Source organism: Solanum dulcamara, chromosome 9 (assembly GCF_947179165.1).
Source record: "Solanum dulcamara chromosome 9, daSolDulc1.2, whole genome shotgun sequence".
NCBI classification, from domain to species: Eukaryota; Viridiplantae; Streptophyta; class Magnoliopsida; order Solanales; family Solanaceae; genus Solanum; species Solanum dulcamara.
Window position 1 is genome coordinate 67221198 of NC_077245.1, and position 24944 is coordinate 67246141.

General features: G+C 35.5%; 1 protein-coding gene across 2 annotated transcripts; it reads right to left on the bottom strand.

Moving 5' to 3' along the window:
- Positions 1-15103: 15103 nt before the first annotated feature.
- Positions 15104-20743, bottom strand: LOC129903852 (protein DETOXIFICATION 42). Of its 2 annotated transcripts, none has more exons than XM_055979368.1 (14): positions 20653-20743; positions 20131-20202; positions 19639-19760; positions 19232-19471; positions 18948-19129; positions 18611-18746; positions 18401-18497; positions 18169-18269; positions 17354-17517; positions 16480-16551; positions 16278-16394; positions 16084-16179; positions 15495-15616; positions 15104-15308 (listed from the first exon to the last, which is right to left on the bottom strand). In XM_055979368.1, exons 2-14 carry the CDS (start codon positions 20175-20177, stop codon positions 15266-15268), a joined length of 1539 nt encoding a protein of 512 aa, XP_055835343.1. In that variant the 5' UTR covers positions 20178-20202; positions 20653-20743; the 3' UTR covers positions 15104-15265. The 2 variants fall into 2 exon arrangements, with proteins under 2 accessions (XP_055835343.1, XP_055835342.1); XM_055979367.1 differs by lacking the exon at positions 20653-20743 and adding an exon at positions 20516-20622.
- Between the last annotated feature and the right edge of the window lie 4201 nt (positions 20744-24944).

Here is a 24944-nt window from a genome sequence, read left to right on the forward strand (position 1 = left end):
TCAACATCCAGTCATTCAATCAATCAAATTTTCAAACAAATATCAATCGAAACTCAAAATGCACTAATGAATTCAAGTCAAGGAAATGTCGTTACCTTCAACATTCTCCTCGGTAGGCACGAATAGATGGGGATATTTAGATTTCATGGCTTCCTTCGCTTCCTATGTGGCTTCCTTAGCAATTTGGTTTCTCCATAGGACTTTGACTGAGGCGACTTCTTTGTTTCTCAGTTTGCGAACTTGGCGATCAAGAATTTGGACCGGAACCTCTTCATAAGACAAGCTATCCTTAATTCCAATGCTATCAATGGGGACTACCAATGAGGGATCGCCCAAGCACTTTTTCAATATCGAAACGTGGAACACCGAATGAATAGAGGCTAGCTCCGACGGCAACTCCAACTCATAAGAAATACTCCCAATCCATCTCAAGATCTGGTAAGGACCAATATATCGAGGACTAAGCTTCCCCTTCTTTCCAAACCTCATGACACCCTTCATGGGTGACACTTTCAAATACACCCAATCACCCACCTTAAACTCTAAGTCTCTCCTTCTCACATCGGTGTAAGATTTTTGGCGGCTTTGGGCTGTCTTTAGCCTATCTTGGATAACTCTCACCTTCTCCATGGCTTGGTGAACAAGGTCAGGCCTAATCAACTCGGCTTTACTAACTTCAAACCACCCAATGGGGGATCTACACCTCCTCCCATACAAAGCTTCATAAGGAGCCATTTGAATGCTTGCATGATAACTATTGTTATATGCAAACTCTATGAGAGGTAGGTGATCATCCCAATTCCCCTTGAAGTCAAGCACACATGCCCTCAACATATCTTCCAATGTCTGGATGGTGCGTTCTGCTTGGCCATCTGTCTGGGTATGGAAGGTTGTACTCAAGTTCACCCTCAAACCTAATCCCTTCTGAAAGGATTTCCAAAATTGGGAAGTGAATTGAGATCCTCTGTCTGAGATAATAGACAAGGGAACCCCATGCAATTTGACGATCTCCTGGATGTACAACTTTGCATAATCTTCTGCGGTATCAGTAGTCTTAACCTCCAAGAAGTGAGCTGATTTCGTCATTCTATCCACAATCACCCAAATGGAATCATGTTGCTTTCGGGACTTCGGCAAGCCTGTAATAAAGTCCATGTTGATCATCTCCCACTTCCATTCTGGAATTTCTATGTTTTGGGCTAGACCACATGGCCTTTGATGCTCAATCTTCACCTGTTGGCAATTCGGGCACTTGGAAACAAATTCCACAATATTCTTCTTCATCCCACTCCACCAATAGATTTCCTTCAAGTCATGATACATTTTCGTGGAGCCTGGATGAATGGAGTACCTAGAACTATGCGCTTCGGCCATAGTCCTCTCTCGAACATCATTGACATCCGGCACACAAAATCTATTTTGGTACCTCAACGCACCATCTCCCCCTTTGGTGAAAACCATTACCTCTTGTTTGTGAACAATTCCCTTCAATTAGAGAAGGATGGGATCTTGGTCTTGCTTCTCCTTTACCTCTGCCACAAGTGAGGACGTAGACCCATCCTGAATAGTAACTCTGCCTTCATTGTTCTCTTTTAGATAAACTCCCAATCGGGCTAATCTGTGTACCTCTTTCGCCAATTCTCTCCTTCCTTCCTCCACGTGGGCAGTGCTACCCATAGACAACCTGCTAAGAGCATCAACAACAACATTAGCTTTACCTGGATGGTAGAGGATGCTCATATCATAGTCCTTGAGTAGCTCAAGTCATCTCCTTTGCCTCAGGTTGAGTTCCTTCTGGCTAAAGACATATTGCAAACTATTGTGATCGGTGAATACATCAATATGCACTCCATACAGGTAGTGGCGCCAGATTTTAAGCGCAAACACCACAGCTGCCAGCTCGAGGTCATGATTTGGGTAATTTCTCTCGTGAACCTTAAGCTGTCTTGAAGCATAGGCTATCACCTCCCCCTTTTGCATCAACACACAACCCAAACCAATTCTGGATGCATCACAATAGATCACAAAACCCTCTGTACCATCGAACAAGGTTAGAACAGGGGCAGTGGTTAGCTTAGTCTTTAATTTCTGGAAACTCTCCTCACAAGCCTCGGACCATTGGAACTTAGCCTTCTTTTGAGTCAGCTTAGTCAATGGTGATGATATGGAGGAGAATCCCTCTACGAACCTTCAATAATAGCCAGCCAAACCCAAGAAGCTCCTTATCTCTGTCGGGGATGTGGGTCTGGGCCAACTCTTCACTACCTCTATTTTCTGAGCATCAACCTGAATACCATCTCCAGATATAATGTGGCCTAGGAAGGCCACTAATGTAAGCCAAAATTCACATTTAGAGAACTTTGCATACAATACCTGGTCTCTCAAAGTTTGCAAGACGACTCTAAGATGATGGGCATGCTCCTCCTCATTCTTAGAGTAAACCAGAATATCATCTATGAACACAACCACGAACATATCAAGATATGGCTTGAATACTCGGTTCATGAGATCCATAAAAGCGGCGGGGGCATTAGTCAACCCAAAGGACATGACCAAAAATTCGAAGTGGCCATAACGAGTCTCGGAAAGCAGTCTTCGGAATATCACATTCTCTCACCTTCAACTGGTGGTAACCGGATCTCAAGTCTATCTTTGAGAAACACGTGGCACCCTGAAGTTGATCAAATAAATCATCTATTCTGGAGAGAGGGTATTTGTTCTTTATGGTGACCCTATTCAGTTGCCTGTAGTCAATACACATTCTAAGAGACCCATCTTTCTTCCGAATAAATAGGACCGGAGCTCCCCATAGCGAGACACTCGGCCTAATAAATCCCTTATCTAACATGTCCTTCAACTGCTCTTTCAACTCTTTCAACTTGACTGGGGCCATTCTATAAGGAGGAATTGAAATAGGCTGGGTATCAGGAAGAACATCAATCCCGAAGTCGATCTCCCTATCAGGAGGGACTCCAGACAGATCTTCAGGAAAGACATCCGAAAACTCATTGACAATCGGAACCGACTCAAGGGATGGAGACTCAATATTATCACCTTTTACTCGGACAATGTGATAAACACACCCTTTTGAGATTAGCTTCTTGGCCCTAAGGTATAAAATAAACTTACCCTTAGGCTTCAATCGGACTACCCTTCCACTCTATGACAGCCTCATTCGGGAATTTGAACGTGACAATCTAAGTTCTACAATCAATAGAGACATAACAGACATAGAGCCAGTCCATGCCAAGGATCACGTCAAAGTCAACCATGTCCAACTCAACTAGGCCGGCCAAGGTATCCCTGTGATAAATGGACACAGTACAACCTCTATAGACTCTCTCAGCTAAGACAGAATCACCGACAGGAGTGGCCACACTAAAAGGCTCAAGAAGACGTTCAGGAATTTTATCGAATTTACTAGCCACATAAGGAGTCATAAAAGATAAGGTAGCACCCGGATCCATCAATACATAACAATCAAAAGAAGAGACTCGAATCACACCCGTCACGAAGTTTGGAGAGTCCTCTTGATCTTGGCGACTACCCATGGCATAGAAATGGTTTGTACCTCCGCCGGTGCCTGAAGTAGTGCCCCTTTGATTACCTCTAGTCGGTGGTGCAGTGGTAGAATGTTGGGCTCTGTTCCCCCATGCTGGACACTCCTTCTGAAAATGGTCTATTTGGCTGCATTTATAATAACCCATCCTTCCCACTCTGCACTCTCCCAAGTGAAACTTACCACACTTGACGCATGGTGGATTCTCTTGCGCACCTTGACCCATGCTAGCTTGGGATTGAGAACCCTGGGGTCTGAAATTCTGGCGGACTTGTCCCTGCCGATCATACCTATTTTGTGGCATCGGTGCACTGGCGGTAGATGAGGCATAGTTGGAAGGCCTCTTCTGGAAGAAGGACCTGTTGCCCTTGCCTTGCCTCTGCTCATTCTCATGGCCCGCTGATTTTGCCTTCTTGCTCAGGTGCTCTTCTCTGTCCTTTCTTTTCTCATCCTCTACCTGTTGAGCATACACCATTAATCTGGAAAGATCCATATCCGAGATCAACAATGCTGCCTTGCACTCCTTCTTCACATGCCTCCCTAATCCGGAGACGAACTTCCTCATCTTTGACCTCACATCTGGAATCATTTCTGGAGCATACCTGGACAGCTGGATGAACTTTAGGCCATACTCTTTAACTGACATACCCTCCTGTTTTAGGTTTACAAATTCCTCCACTTTCGCTTCCCTCAAATCTCGGGGAAAGAAGTGGTCAAGGAAGGCTCCCTCAAACTCATCCCACTTAGCAGGTTCAGCATCCTCACCCCTACTCTATTCCTATTAGTTATACCAAATGTTTGCCATATCTTTGAGTTGATAAGACACCAACTCAACTCCCTCAATTTTTGTAACATGCATAGCTTTCAGAATCTTCCACATCTCATCAATAAAGTTTTGAGGATCCTCATCAACCTTAGAACCCGTGAATGCAGGTGGATTTATCCTCAGAAAGTCTCTAATTCTAGTGGCAGCAGATGGCTCTTGGGAGCTAGAGCTAAGAGTCGGCGAACTCTGATTACCACCTCAGGCAGCCATTAGTTGCGTGAGCATTGCAATTGCCCCTTGAAATTCTGCCTCTGATGTGGGTGCAGGTCGGGTAGCTGGCACTTGGGGTGCCTCTGAGTATCTCGCAGGCCGGCCTCTAGCCCTTGCCGGGCGTGCCTCGGACGGGGGCATCCCGGCGTTATCAACATTCCTCTGGCTAGCAGTACATTTTGGAGGCATTATCTGTAACGTACAAACGCACGAATTAGAAAGGAGTCTTATAGAGTTTTAACTCTATCACACGAAGTCAGAATATGAAAGAAGGGAAACAATTCTTAATGTCTTATAGCCTCTTGATTATAAGTGTGGTGCACAACACACCCATAAGCAAGACTCTACTAGACACGGCTTCATAGACTCCCTAGGACACTTGAACTCTGTGCTCTGATACCATGTTTATCACACTCCGGGAGGGTACCCTAGACGTAACCGGCACCCGAAGGCCATTTCTGACCTCCGAGTGAACCACCTGATCTAGTCACATATTCATTCAATCACATTCTCTTAGCGGAAATTCAATTAAAGAAATACTATTCATATATGTAAGGCCGAAGGCCAAACGTTTACAATCCCACAAGAATAATAAAAATAAAACTCCTCAAAATAACAGTTCGACCTCCCCACACTCCAGTCTATGAAGCCTCTATCAAAGTCTAAGAGGTCCCAATGATAAGTCCATGGCTACCAACAATCAAAGTAAAGGAAATGTCAACAAAACTGTACATGAAGGCTCGACATCCTCCGGAAACTAGGAGGACTCACCAACTAGCTGAGGGTGTAGGTAGATCTTCAACGGGGCGCCGGTTGATGATCTCTAGTACCTATCTCTGCATCATGAAACGATGCAGGCCAAATGGCATCAGTACATGGAATGTACGAGTATGTAAAATGGCCGAATACAAAAAACATCACGAAAGAATTAATCAACTCGAAAGCCCAACTCATGAGGAATAATAACTCAATCAAATGTCCTAAGTCTAAACAAGAATATGATTTAGACGGGACCAATCACATACAATTCAACTCAATCTGACTCAGAGTACTATCAAGACCTATTTGGGAGTTTCTCTTACCCGACAACCATCACTTATGAGCCAGTGAAAGTACAACAAACCGACATTTTTTCCGCGTCCATTCATACCTTGCCAGGGTATGAACGAATCAACCAACCATGGATCCAATCCAACCAAGTCCTATAATGTCAAGACAAACATCTCGGGGAAGCATCCGACTTTAACGGTTCAATCCCCCCTACGTTTGGCGACGTAGTTATTGGGTTCGAGTATGAACTTTACTCTTGCCCAATTCGGTGCTCGATACTCCTCCCAAGACTCAATGCTCATAAAACTCCATCCAATCAACTCAATCAAATGATATCGACAAGTCTCATTACAACCTTGTCAACTCATCAACTCTATCATGATCAAATCTTTTCCAATCATACTATCCGGTCAATCTCAGTCACATCTTTCAAAAGAAATTTGAATGCACATTTATAGCAACATATAAGCACAACCAATCATTTCCTCTATCCATTTACTCAATCTTTGAAACTCATCACAACTCCAAGGCTTTAAGTCAACAATTTAAGATAAGCAACATTTTTAAGAAAATAGCATCCTTTATCATAATCCACATAATTAAGAAGATCAATAAAACATATTTAACGACTTATCTTCATCGACTCATACTCACATAAAGGCTCAATTTAGGAACTTCTTGGCTCAACAACATCAACACATATAGAATCAAATACATACGGGACAAAGTTCATACAAGCATAAACCATACCAAGAAACTCCATTTCTATGGACATCTAACCTCAAAGCAAGAATAGGGCACATGGGTGGACTCAACCCATGTTTTAAATAGCCTTACATACCTTAGTGAAGACTTGGAGAAAACCTTGATGTTGGGTCTTTAATGGAGGACTCAAATCTTGAAGCTCTTGGGACAAATCTTTGTTGAGAATGGAGAAGAAGAAGAAGATGAAGAAGAGAGAGAGAGAGGAACTTCTAGGGCTTTTAGAGAGAGAGAGAGCTGGAAATTTTTGATCCCAAAATGACCAAGGGTAATACATATATAACTTGGATAAGTTCCCAAATTACCCCTCCTCAAAGTTCTGAAAATAGGCTAAAAACGCACCTGGCGCAATGGTGGCGCATCGCGCCAGGCTGAATACGCCTAAAACCTGCACACCTCGTAATGGCGTGCCGCACCAGAGACCAAACTACTAAGGCATGTTTCTGGCGCGATAGTGGTGCGTCGCGCCCTTACAGTGCCAAGGCCATATTTTCCGAGTTCTGGAAATTTGGCCTGAAAAACCCTGCACAACTTTTAGTGGTGCGTCGCACCAAGGACCAAACTACTGAGGCATGTTTATAGCGCGATAGTGGCGCGTCGCGCCCTTACAGCGCCAAGGCCATTTCCCCAGCAGTTGCAACCCAGGCCAGAAATGAAATTCCTGCCGTGCTAGTTCATCTTAGGATCATCATATCTTTTGACTTCGAACTCCAAAATTTACGTTCTTGGTGGCGTTGGAAAGGAGACTCAACGACCTTTGATTTGATGGGTCATGGTCCACCCATATTGTCGTCTTTCAAAAGATAGGGTCGTTAGAAGTCGACCCCTTATGCGAACTCCTACCCAAACTTAGCCACGACGAATCTTTTGGATTTAATTTGATCCTAGGGGTCCTTCATGACCCTACCTCACCTTTAACGCTGCTCAAATTATCAAAGACTCATTTCGACTCATGCATACGCTCCTCAATACTCGAGTTCGACCCTACTCGTATACAAGAAGGGTTTGAATTCTAGGAGAAAATTTTGAGGGGTGTTACAGACCAACTTTTAACTTTTGACTTCTTTTTGTAAATTTTAACTTATTTTAAGTATTTTTTTATTTTCCAAACATTTTTAAAAGTTAAAAAATAACTTAAAAGTTGGTTTGACCAACTTTTAAGTCAATCTAAATAGACTCTAAATGCAGTGTCTCTTCCTATGAGTCAACAACTTTGGCAGAGGACTCTGGCGCTTACTAATAAAAAGAGTTAGATAAAACCATGGAGTTAAAAACGACAGACAACGTCGCTCCAAAAAAAGGTCGCAATTTGCGACGTTGTCCGTCCACAGAGTTAAAAACGACAGTCAATAATCATGAAACAAATGAAACTGAATATATAACCTAAGTTCTATATTCAAAACCAAAAAATTAACATAATACTCTTATGTCAAATTTCAACATAACGTACATAAAAATGATTTAAAAGAAAAGGAGTTTATAACCTTATTCAACAATGAATTCTACTTTAATTTAAAAATTTAAATACTAATAAAATTATGCTAATGAAAAAAAAATATAACATAAAAAAATAAATAATGCAAAAAATTGCATGAAAAGTTTGAGAATAAGAAGGAAATGAAATATAAATAATATAACATAAAAATATATTTTTAGAAAATATTAGAATAACAAAAATAAATAAAAAATTAAAATAGTAAAAATAAAAAATAAATTTAAACGAAAAAAATGAAAATAGAAATAAAATGAAGATTTCAAAAAGTAACAAGCTTGTAATTACACCATGTAATTTTCATCAATTCACAGCCTCCCCATGAGAATTGGTGAGTGTAATTACCTCCTGTCAATTAGACCTAATTATCGACTGACCCAGTAATTACATGAACAACCAAATATGTCAGATAGTGTAATTACACCCAATTACACCAACTCCATTTACTAGAGTGGTTTTCCAAACATACCACTAGTGTTTGAGATATTTTGTTTGTCAATTACTTTCCCTTTATTATACTAAATTGAATGGTAAAATTATTGGGTTGGCTACATCTACTTCAGAGTGTCTATGTTGGCCAAGAAGATGATGATGTTTCAGTGAGATATATTGTTGAGACTTTGCTAGCATTTGATTCCAAGTTTCCAAATATTCTTGACAAGTAATTTTTGGGTGAAGTTTCACCATGCGTTTGGTCACAAATCTTTTCAAAAATATTTGACTGTTTCAAAAAATATTATTTTGTAATCGTAAGTTCTAAAAATTATTTAAAATATCCATAAGTTTGTGTTATCATTTTATAATGAACATGTTCCATTAAAAAAAATCGTATAACATAATTAATAGCAATCAACAACAATAAAATAACAATATGGGTAAGAGCAATACATTAATCGAATTAAAAATAAATTGTTCTTTTTTCTAATCTTGTCACTCAAACTATTCCTTTCCCGAGGAGGTAATAACAAACTATTTTTTTATAAAATCTTTCCACATTCTACGAACAATCTTTTTCCGACAATAAATGATGAGTGTTTTTATAAGATATAAAAGTATGGGGTAACATTTAAATTTTTAAAACTCTCCAAGTTCTAGTTTTTTTTAGAACTTGGGAACTTAAGATATTTGCCAAATATGTTTGCCAAGTAATGACAAATTATTTGGTCAAACACTAATTCTCAAGTTTTTTCCAAAAATTATTTGAGGCCAAATGGCACCTTTATATGGAGTAATATCTCATATGATCACTTAACTAATAGTTCTTTCTACAGAAAATCACTCAATGATTTTTTATAATAAAAAACACTCAACTAAGAATTCTTCTCACAAAAGTCAATTAACTTTATTTTATAACCTCAAAGTCACTCAACTATGAATATTTGAGTTTAACTTTGTGCACTGTCAGTGTACAAATTTTTTTTGCACCATCAGATAATTTAAAAGATAATTACTATAATTATTTCAAGTAATATTTGCATCTATTTTAAAAAAATTATAAGTATACGTTTAGAAAAATATTAAAGGTAATTTGAATCCTAGTTAAATTGTGATCCAAAATCCTTCCTAGTTTTTAGACTATTTTCTTTCATAGTCCACCACTTTTTCTCTTTATTGTCATGGTAGCGATGAAGAACAGTGTTGCAATTCTTCTCTTTTTTATTCTTTTCATTTTTGTTAAATTATTCCATTCTTCTTCCAATTTATTATTTAAAAAACCTTAATTTATGAAATTCACATTTATAATAATTATAATATAATTTCAGTTTCAAAAATAAATAAATTATAATGTAATGTGTAACCAGGAACAAGATTTAAAAGAGATGGAAGATGAAGAGAATTATCCAAAAAAAATCGTGTTTTATAAAAAATACAATAGTGGAAAAATAAAATTGACACTTCAAAATACACTTAAGTGTCATGGAAAAATACTAATAAATCTTTGATATTTAATCTTGAGGAAGATAGAGGGTGAAGCAGAGAGATAGAGAAGAAATAGAAAAAAAATATCAGTGTTTAATTTTTTTTGCAAAATAAAGTAAAAAAGATTTAGTAATCTGTAATAGCAGGTCAATATTACCTGATTGTGTAAGAAAATAATACACTAAAAGTATACCAAAGTTAAACTCTGAATATTTTACCTACAACATCTCTTAACTATTGATATTTTATTTAGAAAGTCACTCAACCAATTTAAATGACTTTTTCATTAAATTTTGTTAAAATACAATTTTCGTTGTGAACTAATTTTTCTTAAAAATAATATGATGCTCATTTAATTATTTTATTAAGATTTATTGAAACACGGTTTTTGTTTAAACTAATTTCTTAACCAATAATAAGATACCCATTGTAATTATTTTATTAAAATTAAATATAAATAAGATAATGGACAATTGAAATGAATAGAAGTGAGTATGATTGTGCTTCTCTTTTTCTGTCCAAGATCAAATTTTACTTTTTCTCTTTGTTATTGTTCATCCTTAAAGTTCCTTACGAAGGGCTACGAGCGTGAGTTATTTAGATTGTAATCTCATTTTAATTTAATAAAATAATTAAATGAGCATCTTATTATTTTTTTTAAAAATTAGTTTAAAACAAAAATTGTGTTTTCAACAAAATTTAATAAAATAATTAAATGAGCATCCTATTTTTTTTTAAGAATTAGTTTAAAACAAAAATTGTATTTTCAGTAAAATTTAAATGAAAAGATTATTTAAATTGGTTGGGTTGACTTTCTAAGTGAAATATTAATAGTTGATTTGCAGGTAAAATATTCATAGAGTGACTTTGAAGTTATAAAAGAAAGTTGAGTGATTTTCTATGAAAATAATATTTTTGTATAATCACTTTATACAGATTAATCTTCAGTTATCTTGAAAAATAATTTGTGTAATTGAAGATAATTGTTGTGGAAGCCAAATATATAGAGAGTGATGAAATCACAACTACTATATCTAAAGACAGCTAATAAATAGTAAATGTGACAACAATAAAAAAATACCAGAAATTTATGAGGTTGGGCAAAAGTTTATTTTTTTTGCTTAATCCTCGGATACAACCAACCAATATTTATTTCACTCTAAAATAATACAAGTGAAATACTCTAAGAAAAAAAGAAGATCAAATGCCTTAGAAGGTGAGAGGTGTGTTATAAATGAACCAAAAACTACCTATTTATAGGAATGAAATCTTTTTCTTGATATCATCCATGACATCATTATGGGTTAAAATGTCAAGGTTTATCTTGTGAAACCATTTAATGGTTTTCCAATATTTCGACTACAAATTTCCTACCTTGACTTTTTTATACCAAAGAAGAATTATCTTCCTACCAAATCTTCACATTAATTCATCTACAATCTTGTCAAATTCAACAAATCTCCACCTTGGCAAGATTCTCCATTTTCAACTTTCTCTCAACAACTTTTGATTGTGTCTTCAACTTCAATCTTCAATGTTCAACAATGTCGATCAATTTCAAACAATGTTGAAACTTGATTACAGTCACCACTTTTGTCAGCATATCGGCAGGGTTATCTGTAGTCCAAATTTTCTGCACTATGACTCCAACTTGTTCTATGATTTCTCATAAAAAATGATATCGGACTTTGACTATTACAAAATTTGTGATACCTTTTTTTTCAATACCAAGCTCTCTAAGCCACCCTTAAAGACAAATTGCCTCCTTTGTAGCCCTTGTAATCGCCATGTACTCTGCCTCAGTGGTAGACAAAGCAACTGCTGACTGCAAAGTAGACTTCCAACTAACTGGTGCGTTTGCAATAGTAAAAACATAACCAATAGTTGATCTTCGTTTGTTCAAATCACATGCATAATCTGAGTCACAATATCCAACAAGATATTGACTATCTTTCTGCTTGAAAACTAAACCAACATCTACAGTATTATGAGTATACCGTAGAATCTATTTTACATCTTGTCAATGTTCCTTTCCAGGATTATGCATATACCTGCTTACAACTCCCACAGTATGTGAAATATGTGGTCTTGTGCAAAGCATTGCATACATCAAGCTACCAACAACATTTGCATATGGTACTCTTGACATATACTCTTATTCAGCTTCAGATTTTGGCGACATAGCATCATTAAGCTTAAAGTGAGGAGCAAGTGGAGTGCTAACCGACTTCGTTTTTTCATTCATACCAAATCGATTTAGTACCCTCTTCAAGTATTCCTTTTGAGATAAAAAGAGTTTCTTTGAATGTCTATCTCTTTTAATCTCCATGCCAAGAATTTTCTTCACTCACTCAAATCCTTCATCTCAAACTCCTTTCTTAGTTGAGTTTTCAACTTCTCAATTTCCTCTTGAATTTTAGAAGCTATCAACATATCATCAACATACAAAAGAAGATATATATAGGGCCCGTCTTCAATCTTGCACAAATACACACAATGATCGTATTTGCTTCTCCTATATTTTTGCTACAACATAAACTTGTCAAATCATTTGTACCATTGCCTAGATGATTGTTTTAATCCATACAACGATTTTTCAAGTTTTTACACCATATTTTCTTTTCCATCAACTTTGAATCCTTCTGGCTGAGTCATGTAGATTTTCTCTTTCAAGTCTCCATGTAAAAACGCAATCTTTACATCCAATTGAACTAGTTCCAAATTCAACTGTGCTACCGAAGCCAACAAAACTCTAATGGAGGAGTGTTTCACGATTGGAGAAAATACCTCATTATAATCAATTTTCTCCTTTTGAACATATCCTTTGGCCACCAATCTTGCTTTGTAGCGAACATCTTCTTGATTAGAAAATTATTTTCTTGCCCTTCGGGAGGTTGGCCAATTTCCATGTGTGATTCTTATGGAGGGACTGCATTTCTTCATTCATGACTATCCTCCGCTTATCTTCTTCTGAACTTTGGACTGCGTCTTTGTAAGTGGTAGGAATGTCATCAGTTGCAATTGAGTTTGCACAAGCCACCATATCTATGAGTCGAACATGTTTTTTTATTGTTCTCTTGCAAGGTAAGATCGAACGGTACCGCAAGCAACACGATTGATAATCTTCCAATCTTCTTCTCCTACACCGTTACACTTCTTTTCTTCTATGTCAATGTCTAACCCTTGTTGAAAAAGGACATCAAGGACCTCGCTCTGCCACATTCCGAAATGCCCTGACCCGTCAAAAATTTCAACTGCAAACTTCGCATTTGACACAATTCTTGTCATAAGCAAAGATGCCAACGATGACGTATTATTGACATTTGATGTGGACGCGTCATTTTTCTTATCTCTCATTTTTTATACAAAAACTATTTATTAGCTAACAATTGCAAAAGGCCAAATTATATATTTTCTGATGTGGAAGTTCAGATTGTGTTGCAACCACAAATTATACTCAGATAAAACCTTGGCTCTGATATCAATTATTGCGGAAGTCGAATATATAGAGAGTGATGAAATCACAATTACTATATTTAAAGACAACTAATAAATAGTAAATTAGACAACAATAAAAAAGAACACCAAAAATTTATGAGGTTGGGCAAAAAATTATTTTTTTTTGCTTAATCCTTGGACACAACCAACCAATATTTATTTCACTTCAAAATAATACAAGTGAAATACTATAAGAGAGAAAGAAGATCAAAAGCCTTAGAACATGAGAAGGCAAGTGAGATGTGTGTTACAAATGAACCAAAAACTACTTATTTATAGGAATGAAATCTTTTCATGATGCCTTCCATGACATCACTATGGGTTAAAATGTCAAGATTTATCTTGTGAAACCATTTAATGATTTACCAATATTTCAACTACAAATTTCCTATCTTGACTTTTTATAGCAAAAAAGAATTATCTTCCTACCAAATCTTCATATTAATTCATCTAGAATCTTGTCAAATTCAACAATAACTACTCAGCTCCTATCGTTAAATTAGTTCTAATTATTTACTCACGCTATCAAATCTGAAGGTTTAGTTGGTTGTTGATTATACTAATTAATATACTAAAGCAAGAAAGTAAATAAGAGTAAGTATTGCAGAGGTTGTTTACAGAGAAGAGAAAACCTAGGATTATGGCGCTTGCGTAACCCCATCGTATCTATATATAGTGTTGATAAGCTTATTTCAGAAATTTATCATTTTGCTGACTTATGGAGTTAATATTTAGTTTTGCCGACTCATGAAGTTAATATTTATGGTCATGTACCGTGTTATGAATAGGCCTGGACCAGTATTGGCAAAACAGCCCAACGCCGGATTAAGTGGCTATGTGTGGGATCTGGGTTGATAAATAGAGACTTGTGAAAGCAAAATAGGTTTATGCGTATTCTGACTATGCTTAGGCAAAGACTCTGTTTCTCATCCCAATTCCCTCTTAGTTCCCTCATCTCCTTCTCCTTTATCGTTATTGTTTGTGTTCTTCATATTATAATTGCTCATTTATGTATGAATCAAAGCTTATTAGTTTGTTGGCTATGTTGTTTATTATTGAATTGAGAAAATCACAACATTCATCCTAGTGTTTGTTACAGCCCGTCAATCCTCTAACTGCCTATCCAGATTGGCCTCCTACATACATTGTTGAGTAAGGATAATCAATTAATCTGAGTGCATTTATATATCTTTTTGTGTGGGAGTCAAGCAGGGCCATCTAGGTATGATTACCATTCCAGAAGCATATTTGTGCTCAGACCCATCCTACTCCCCTTAAACTACGTTTTATCTCTAACTTTCATATAATCTCAAGTTCCATTATCGATCATTCATTTATCCTAGTTGTTCAATTACTGGATTACTGCACCAACAATATGGCAGAAATCAAAGAAGTTTTATTGGGATTACAATACAGTTCAAGTCTTGGATTGAACAACATCAATTGTGAAAATGTACAAGGCTATAATAAACCTTCTTGGGGACTTCCACATATGATCATAGAAATTCAAGAATGACTTGATAACAACTTGAAGGTACTGTGCAACGTCTGTTATAGCAGAGTCGAAGCTAGAATTTCACTTTTATAGGTTTTGAATTTTATAATAACCATTTTAAGTGATAATAATTGAATTCTAAATTTAATATTTGTACATATTTAATGAAATTATTAGCACAAATACCCTAAAGATATGTCCGCCTCTACCAATAATGGATTCACAGAATCAGTAGAACTACGAACCTAGTGTTTCGATGTCAAATACTATATATTTACGAAAAAAAACAAGTATAAATAGAGTTAGATATATATTTCGTATTTTTATTCGCCACCACTACAAGGCACCAAACTATGATTCAATAGTGCTACTTTCTTGACAATAATACAACAGTAAAAAGTTGTAATGTACAATATGAGTACCACATGTATAATATTCTAACGGTGATTCTTTTTAGTTCTTGAGGAACTTCCAGGGCCCTGTTCCAGTTCCTATCCTGCAAATGGTGAAACAGATTAGCTTATGCTTTAGGTTTAGAGCTATGTTGTTCGGACTCAACAATAATGTTGAGGGTACGTGTCGGATCCTCCAAAGCAAGAGCAGTTTTTGGAGGATCTGACATGGTGCAGCAACTGAGCAACATAGATTTGGAGTGCATTAGCAATTGACCATATATACATACCTCCAGAAGCCTGCTAATGCTCTGAGGCTCATATAGATGGTTAGAGCAACCCAAATTCCAACGAATTTATAACTTGATGAAAGAATGAACAAGAACACAATGCTGAATAAAGCCACTGTTACCTGAACACAAAATGCATTCTCGGAATTTAATATTTGTTGAAATTTAGTGTTTTGAGGAAAGCGTCGGCTGGCTGGCTGTTGCTTGAGGTAACATTCAAAAGCAATGAAGATCTTTACCATGATTTAGTTGATGTTTTACATCTTTTCTTTCTATGAAAAACTTTTTTGCTCCCAACATTACTTATAATCCATCATATTAAAGCTCCTTAGGAAGTACTTGGTAGTACAATAATTGGAGGAATAATACCTAAACCTGATTGTTTTTGAGTCTTCAAAACAAGAAAAGGGATGCATAGAAGCATCTCTTTTTCTTTAGTTGAAATGAAAGAGTAATAATGATACAGGAGAGAAAAGGGATCGGAATGCATAGGAGGTGGCAAAAAAAGAGAACTACATTTTAGCTTTAAGGATATGTTTGATTTGTGTTGTCGATACAAGAAAAAGAAAGGAATGGCATGTGAGATTACCATCGAGTAGGCAGAATATGCAAAGTCAGATGCGCCAAAGTTTACCCCATCAAAGACAAAGGCCAGGGAATTGATAGGTTGTGTTGCTGCGACAAACTGAAATGGGAAGACATTGTGAGGTCCAAAATCCATAACTTTACATCGAAAAGTTCGCTAAGGTGTATTGACAAAGCATGTTAGGATATGGTTGATACCGGAATGCCAATGCCAATTAGGTGGATGACGTTGACGTCTTTTGTAAATAATCTAGCTCCAAAATGTAATCCAAATCCAAGGAAAAGTGCTAGCACCAATCCTAGAACTAGTCCCAACTGCAAAAGTTTCAAGAATTTGGAGTTCAAAAATAGTTCATCGTTAAGGATACGTGAACATCTACTAAAAGAACAATCTAAGTACCTGTAACACTCTTGATGCTGTAGCAGTAGCCCTATTGAAGTCCTTTTGAGCAAATGCACTTGCTAATATTGCCTGATAGAGAAAAGAAAGGTCAAAGTTCTGAATTTCATTTACATTTTGATAGTTTTGATGCTTTTGCAGGTTAGATTTAGTACATCGATGGTGATAGTTCACGGTAGGAAAAGGGGATAGTTGATAGTTGGGGTGTAAAACTCGTGAAAAAAAGGACAGTTTAGGTGTACTTCGACCATCAACTCTAAAATATATTGTTTCTGCACAAAGGATCAATATTACTTGGTAATCTACATTTTTAAAAAAACTTGTAGTGCTAATTACTAATTCACATTTGGGCTTCCTAAGTGAAATTTTTTGTTCGAACAACAATATAAGGTTCTAATTCACTTCGAGAAATACTAATTCAGTTAGCAAAAGCTTTGTTGATATGGATACATCTTCCGGTGTACACATGGTGACCCATGACAGGTTATTTTGAGAGGGATAATGGCGATATTTCTTCAGTAGATCAGGAATTCAAGAACTATATGGTAAATTTTTGGATAGATTTCTTCCACTTTAGTACTTAAATCACTTGAACAGTTGAAAGAGATTTATTTAAATATTAGTTACTAGATAGGCAGGGTGGTGACCGGTGACATAAGATCCTTCCCTGCATGTCTAACTCGAACCAGATAGTAGCAATCACTCAGAATAGTCATATGTAGAACACATGTAATTTCAGATCGAAAGATAAGGAAGGTGAGTCAGTGAAAAGAAAGCCTTGGTCGGACAGTAGACAGACAGGCAAAAACAGCTAGGCTCTCTACAGTTGAAAGAACTTGAATTTTAGCAAAATGATTGGAAGATCATATATCACCTGACCGGCAATGGCTAACCCGTCAGCTAGAAGAGATGTAGTCAACCAAACCTGCAAGCAGACCTGAAATGCAGCCATTTCTGTGGGCCCTAACCTCGCAGCCAATGATGCAGCTAACGTTACACAGAACGTCACTGCTATGACCCTCATTAACAATAGAAATCCTGAAAAACCCAGGGGGAAAAAGAGAATGAAAAGAAAAGGAGAGAACAGTTAATGAACTAACCCCACCTTATACTTGTAACATTAGAAACTTTCGTTTAGTTAGTAGATCGAAAAGAAGAACTGAAATCTGGTGAATAAAAGCATTTCATATTGTCAATAGTTTGATATCCTAAGAAGCTGCCCATCTACTCAGTCTCCATATTCAACTTCCTATTGCAAATGAAAAATCAATCAGATGACATTACAGAGTAACACAAATACAAGATGAAGACAGACCGAATGAGTTGAACTTGAGAACTAAACGACTAAAATAACTTTTACAAGATTTTCTGTTATGATTCAGAGTTCAGATAACTGCGAAATCATGCTAAAAAGTAATCATACAACTAAAAATCTGAAAGAAGGGAAACATTAAGAATCTGACACAAGCATTTCTTAAGCCTTGTTATATCAAAAATATATGTTTGAAGAGTTTTTCTGAGATGGTCACTCAACTAATAGTTATTATCTCAAGAAGTCACTTCCTTTATTGAAAAATGAGAATCAAGAAGAAGAATGACTTTCTGAGATAATAACTATTAGTTAAGTGACCATCTAAGAATCGACCCTACATTTGAAGTAAAGATGAACAACATCAGAGAAAACCTCACCATTTGTGAGAAATCGAGCAAATTGCATATACTTTAGACTAGGAGGTAAGAGATCAACTTTTTCCATCAATCTCCAAAAAAGTATTACTGAAATTAGGTACCTGCACTACCAAGTCATATAAGAATCTACGTCTTGACATGTCCCAAAAGACTTTTCCTGTAAAGCAATGATATATCGGAAAACTATTCTCTCACAAGTTTTGTTTTTCCGGAGACATGATAAGCTACTCACTGTGAAATTACATGAGCAATTGCAGCACCTCTGACGCCCATATGGAACGCAAAAATGAATATGGGATCCAAAATTATATTTGTCAAATCTCCAGCCACTGATGAGATCAAAGCACAAAAAGGAAAAGAAAGAAACTAAGTTAGATTTTTCTTTACTGAATTTGAACTTCATCTGTCTGTGGAATCTTGATTCAATTTCTTAGTAGCTCACCAGTTGCAAAGAGTGGAGTTTTTGTATCTTTAAATCCTCGAAAAACTCCTTGCATGGCCAATGAGAGAAGAACTGCTGGTGCACCGAGTGACCTCAATTTTAGGTACTCTTGGGCTGGTTTTAGCATGGGTGATCCCTGTAATATGAGAGGAATCAAGGGAGGTGGATGCAGCATATATTCAACGGATTCAACTAATACTTGTATTTGCGACACGGAATGTACATATATATGTGAAAAAATCGCCAAAATATTATTATTGCTAGGGGGTTGAAAATTTTGCATTTCACTTGGAGAGAATTCTGTGTCTTTTTCTACTTTATTAAGAACTTTACTTACGTATTTGACTCCCATGAAGTTTAATATAGGCTTTGCTCCGGAAATTAGAAAGACGGCTTGGATAAGGCCAAGGATGGCACCGATGATCAATGCGGATGATGCAGATGGAATGTGCCTCTTTTCAGGCTTTGGCTTCACAACTTCAAAGGATGTAGCTGTCGTCTCGGACTTGTACATACTCCCTGCAGAATCAATTGATAAAATGAGAGACAATATCATTATCATGGAGCGGAAGGAACTTGGACAATATAATAATATGATAAAAACATGGTTTTCCAACATACTATTTTGAGGTATTAGCTCTTTGTTTTCACTGTTTGATTGCGACTCTGTATCCAATCCTTCAACATCTTGTGATTGTATATCCTTGCTTTCAGTGTCTGGTGGTTTGGGGCTTACTTTTGTGATTGTATCCTCCTCGGCAACAAAAGAGGTAGTGACACTGACAAGCGGGAATATAGCAATTCTTGATGCTTGATTGAAAACAGCAATCGAAACTCCCACAGCAGCAAGCTCAACAGGACCTATATCAAACAAATTTTGATGGTTATAACTTATAAAATCTGTTTTTGTAAAGCAGTACTCCCCCATTTCAATTTGTTTGTCTTAAACTCCGTGCCTAGTAAAAAACCAGACGAACAAATTGAAACGGAGGGAGTAACAACTATCTTGCTAAAGTTTAATGGTATACCTATTTGGCCAATGAATGCTGTATCAACCAGAGATGCAATAGGATCTGCTGTTAAAGCTAGTGCAGCAGGGAGGGAAATTCTTGCAATCTCGCGGCCTAACTCGTCTAATTTAAACACTGATCTGTTCATGACACACAGTTATAATTGAAAAAAAAAACAGAAATATGTTAGTAGTAACTTCATCAAAAGTTTCTTAGTATAACTATCAGATCAATGACTAACTATCCTTCACAACTAAAGTTATAATCTCAAAAATAAGGCAGGTTACCTGCTACAACATGTGTACATGTATGGTACGTTTGAATAAAGTCCCACATAAAAAGTAAAAAGAAAACTACTTGTAAGGCCTCGGATACTCTTAACGGTGTAAGTAACGGTCTAGCCCAACATTAAAAACATGTTAAAAAAAAATAGGCTAATAGTGTATATATCCTCTACAATGATGATCAAAATTCACAAATATGAAAAAGGAAAAAATGAGTGAGAAATACCTTGCTTCCCTAAAGAAAATGCAGAACGGAACTTCTTTCTCTGCCATACTAATTAATTGCTAACTCCCCTCACTGAAAATGCCAAATTCTCAATATCAAAACACAATTCAGATTTTCTTCAACATACATATAATGTACATCCCCACCCTCCACTCCTACCCCCACCCTGTGTACAATCACTGGCAGAGTCAAGATTTCCATTAAATAGTTCAAAACTATGAAAAAGTAAATACACGAAGAAGCTAAAGGTATTCAACATCTATCATATCTACGTAAAAATTCATAAATCATTTTAACCTTATATATACAGTGCAATTTTCCAACGTAGCCCTCAACCCCTAATTAATGTACATGTAAGGAAGATACAACAAAAGTCACAACTTACTTCCAAGAAAGTTAAATCTGAAATTAAGTGTCAAAACTAATTAAGACCATACAAAAGAGAAATTAATATCAAGAATTCACAAAATTTAGTGAAGAAAGGAAGTATAATCATTCACTTAAATGATAGTATAAACTTACCAAACTTTTACAAGAATTTTATGAGAGGAGAAATTGTGTTAGCTTTCAATTGTTCACTAAAAAGTACCTCTATTAATGGACCTAAATTAAAGATGCAAATGAGAGGAATAAGAATTTTCTTTGGTGCAAAAGTTTCTCCCCTTTTTTTTCTTTTTTTGTATGTTACATTATTTAGGCTGCTAAGAGGATATATCGTCTGCGTCACATTTTTTGGAATGCGATTTTTTAATTTTTTTTTATGTAATATATTTATAATTATAAAATTAAAAAATATTATTATCAAGTTAAATTAGATCAAACATAATAAAATAAAAGTAAAAAAAATATTTTATACATTCGACTGTCTGATTTAATTATTTAGGCTATAATATTTTTGAGTCCCACAATTTAATTGAGAGAAGTTTCTCAAATTCCTGGAAGTCCAAAGTCATGAAGTTTGATTGGACACGTGCATTTTCCTTGGAATCTCCCAGTTGGTCACTTTCTTTGAATAGTTGACATGTGAGTACGATTTTTTCTATATCAATATGATATCATTTGATTTACAAAAAATAAATTGTTTTCAAATTTTAAAATTTAAAATAAAATTTTGATATTTTTGTGATTTTCAATTATTTTACTAAATATATAAAAAAATTAAATTAACTTTTTTTAATTAAAAATAAGATTTTTTTAGTACGAATTAAAAAGAAAAAGATATTTCATAAATTGAGAGTGGGGGACGAGAGAGTATTATTTTAGTTTTTTTTGTAAAATACAAACCTTTTGTTACTATATTTTGAAATATGAACACATCATAGCTTACGTTTGATTTCTATCTTTAGAACGTGAAATCAAAGACTCTTAATATGTATTTTCCGCTGATATTTGTCGTATATAAACTAAAATATTTAATAATTTAGAAAATAGAAAACTATATATAACTCATTCTTATTGATTTTTTTTAATTAAGCTAGACCTTGAAATTAGAGACAAATAAGTAACAAATATTTTTAGAATTAAAAATAGAGCAATTAAATAATATTTTTAAGGAATATGCAAAAATCTTAAACGGATAGTTAAAAATAGTATGAAAAACAAACATGGGAGAGATCAATAAAGTTTTTTGCTAAAATTAGGTGAAAAATGAAAGAGTAGTGCACGTACATGTGTGTTAGCCTTGGAAACTCATGTTCGATTTATTTTGGTGTGAATAAGGTTTATCTTATAATTTTTGAGTTATGTGAGAATGAGAAATGAAAGAGATTTTTTTTTACATCGTCGGAAAAAAAAATTATTGAGTATAAATGAAAAGTATTTTAATTTAAGTTTAAAGAGTTGGAAAGATGATCTCGTGATGCGCTTAGTTTTTGCGACTTATTTTAAAGAAGGCCAATGATATTTTTAGGGCTTTTTCGTAAAGATTTATTTTTCGAAAAGGTGCGTACCGAAAGTCGCTATAAATTTAGAGGCATCATTTCAAATTTTATACATTGGAAAATAAATTCTTCTTCACCTCTTCTTGTGCATTATTTCAAAAATAAAAGTTATAAGTGTCAAATATAATTTGTTTTATTTTTTTAATTTATCATGATTTTTGTAATTTAAAGTTCCGCTATCTCAAAATTATTGATTTGTTCTATCTTGAGAGGAATTAATTTGAAACTTTAAATAAATGGTGAGAGTTTTAAATTCTTTAAAAATACATGTATGAAATGTGGACGTGAAACTAATTCAACGTTACTATTAACAATTATGGGTTAGGATACAAATAAATGACAATTTATGCCTCTTCCTCAGTGACAGGCACCAACAATTTTAATAAACAAATCCAAAAAATTCAAACTTCTAAAGCAATTTGTTGAGTTACTTTGAAAAAAGTATTTTTATTGTATTTACACTTTTAATTTTTTTTCTCTCTTTATTTTTTTTCCATTTTCCATTCTTTCTAACATTTTAACGAACGAAATTGAGTTGAACCCCCTGCATGAATGTAGCTATGTGTAACGACATATTTCTGTCATTATGGGTAAGCTAATGGAGAAGGAATTTGGGTCAAAAAACTTCTGAGTAGTAACTTGGAAATTTCAAGTCTAGGCTAGACTTGGACGAAATCTGAATCAGGTAAGGTCTGGGGTAATCCGGTAATGGATGGGGGATTAAATTATGAGTTTGATCATTTGAGTTGATAGACAAAACATTAAGGAACCTGTATGGCTTTACGAAATTGAATTCAGGCTAGTAGAACTCTCGTAATTGATCTTGGCGTGAAAGAGTTGTTTTGGAACGTCAAGGATTGAGGGTGTATTGCAAAATGGGAGCTTGGGACTCAATTTTGGAGTCTCTTTCTTCATGCAACATGTCGTGACTAGATTATTTCCGTCATGGAGAGAGCCGCTATGGAGGCACGGCGGGCCAGTCGTGAATTTAATAGGTAAAAGTTTCAAAAATGGGATTTTTTCTACAGTTTCATTTTTGAGAGCTAAGGGGAGACCTATGGCAGTTTCCTTTCAGTTTTCCACCAATCTATTTAGTAAATGTAAGTAATTCATGTCTATAACGTGTAATTTGATTCTTAGTCATTAAAATTTATAGAAATTAACTTGGGGGAAGGTTTTGACATGAACTTAATGGTGAGAAAAGCCCTAGTTAGGTGATAGGATCATGAACTTGGACAAGGGTTAGTATTTTGATATAATCCAAGTAATTTGGCCATTTTTCATTGATTTTAGATCAAGAACTAGGCAAGAGACTTCGAAAAGGGAAAGCTCAAGTTCCTTAAGAGTATTCAGCTTGGTTTCGAGGTAGGTGATGATTTATTTTATCGTTTGTGTTATATCTTCCTGTTAACTGCATTGATAGTATTGCAAGCATGTATGTGAATAGGAAAATATGAAATGAACCTAATGAAATGACTATTGTGAACAATTGCATGCAATGAACTTGTTACGTGATTGTGCAAGTGTATGAACTATTCATTGTTGATTGTGATTGTGATTGTGGTTGTTGAATTAGGTACCACGCCGATACATATTGGATCTGGTACCATGCCAATATGTATTGGATCGAGTACCACACCGATACACATTGGATAGGGATACCACGTTGGTATATATTGGATTGTATGTCACGCCGATACACTAACTATTGGAACATATGTCACATCGGCACATTAACGATTTAGGTATGGGTTCCATGAAAGGACCATTTTTTTACTGTTGTATTTGAGATTGATACTGTGAAACTGTATATTTCTCCTAAAATAGTAATTTGGTAATGTGTTTCTGTATATGCCTGTTTTTACTATGTTGTGGTTACTTGTATATATTTCACTTACTGACATGGCCGCGTGATTCTACCAGTACACTGTTATTGTGTAACTAATAGTGCACTTGCTCTTTTTTTGTTGAGTACATGGCATCTTCAGGCGGCTATTGATAGACCTTAGTTAGGAAATCATTGATTTACAGAGTTCAAGGGTGAGGCAATTCTTTCAGGCTACCGTTGATTCTTCTCAGTCTTAGTCCATTATTTCGAACTTAGGCTATTTTTAGACTTTATTTATGTTATTATTTCGGGGTTGCATCCCCATATCTTAGACCTTTTAGTTAAGAGTTTTGGTACAATGACTTTTAGGTTCTAGGTGTATTTTCTGCATGCTTTAGTTTCATTTTCTGAGTTTATAGGAACTCAACACTTTTCTTATTTAAACCTGTTTTTAGATCTTTAAAGTGTTTGTTTGTCTTAAGTATGCTTAGTTTTTTAGGCGTAGTATTGGTTCTCCCATCGAGGATTAGTGTGGGTGTCACTCACGATGGTCTGGATCGTGATACTATGCCATTGCTCCATGTGGCACATAGTTTTGAACAAATGTGGAAGACCATGGATGTCATGAATTTAGGTATATTTTCGAATGCAATATTATTATTTTTTAATTAAAAATAGGACAAATGGTCATTTTATTCAAATCAAATGGAGATATAAACAAAAAGCCAATATAACCAAATATGGCCCAAATCATAGCCAGTAAAAAAATGGCCCAAATAAAAGCTAATCCAAGTGGACAAAGAAACATCTAGACAAAATGAAACCAAACAAAAGAAAAAACATAGCTTTCCAAATTTTCTCTAGCCGAAAATTAGACAAGAGAAAATCGGAGAAGAAGCCGGAGCCGCCAGAGCTTCATTTACCATCTAGGTTGAGGTCTAGGAACCATCAAATCGATGAGATTTGAAAGTATACATTCAGACACTCACAAGTCTCACAAATGCCATGTATCAACTCAAATGAAGACTTCTTCAACTCACCTACCA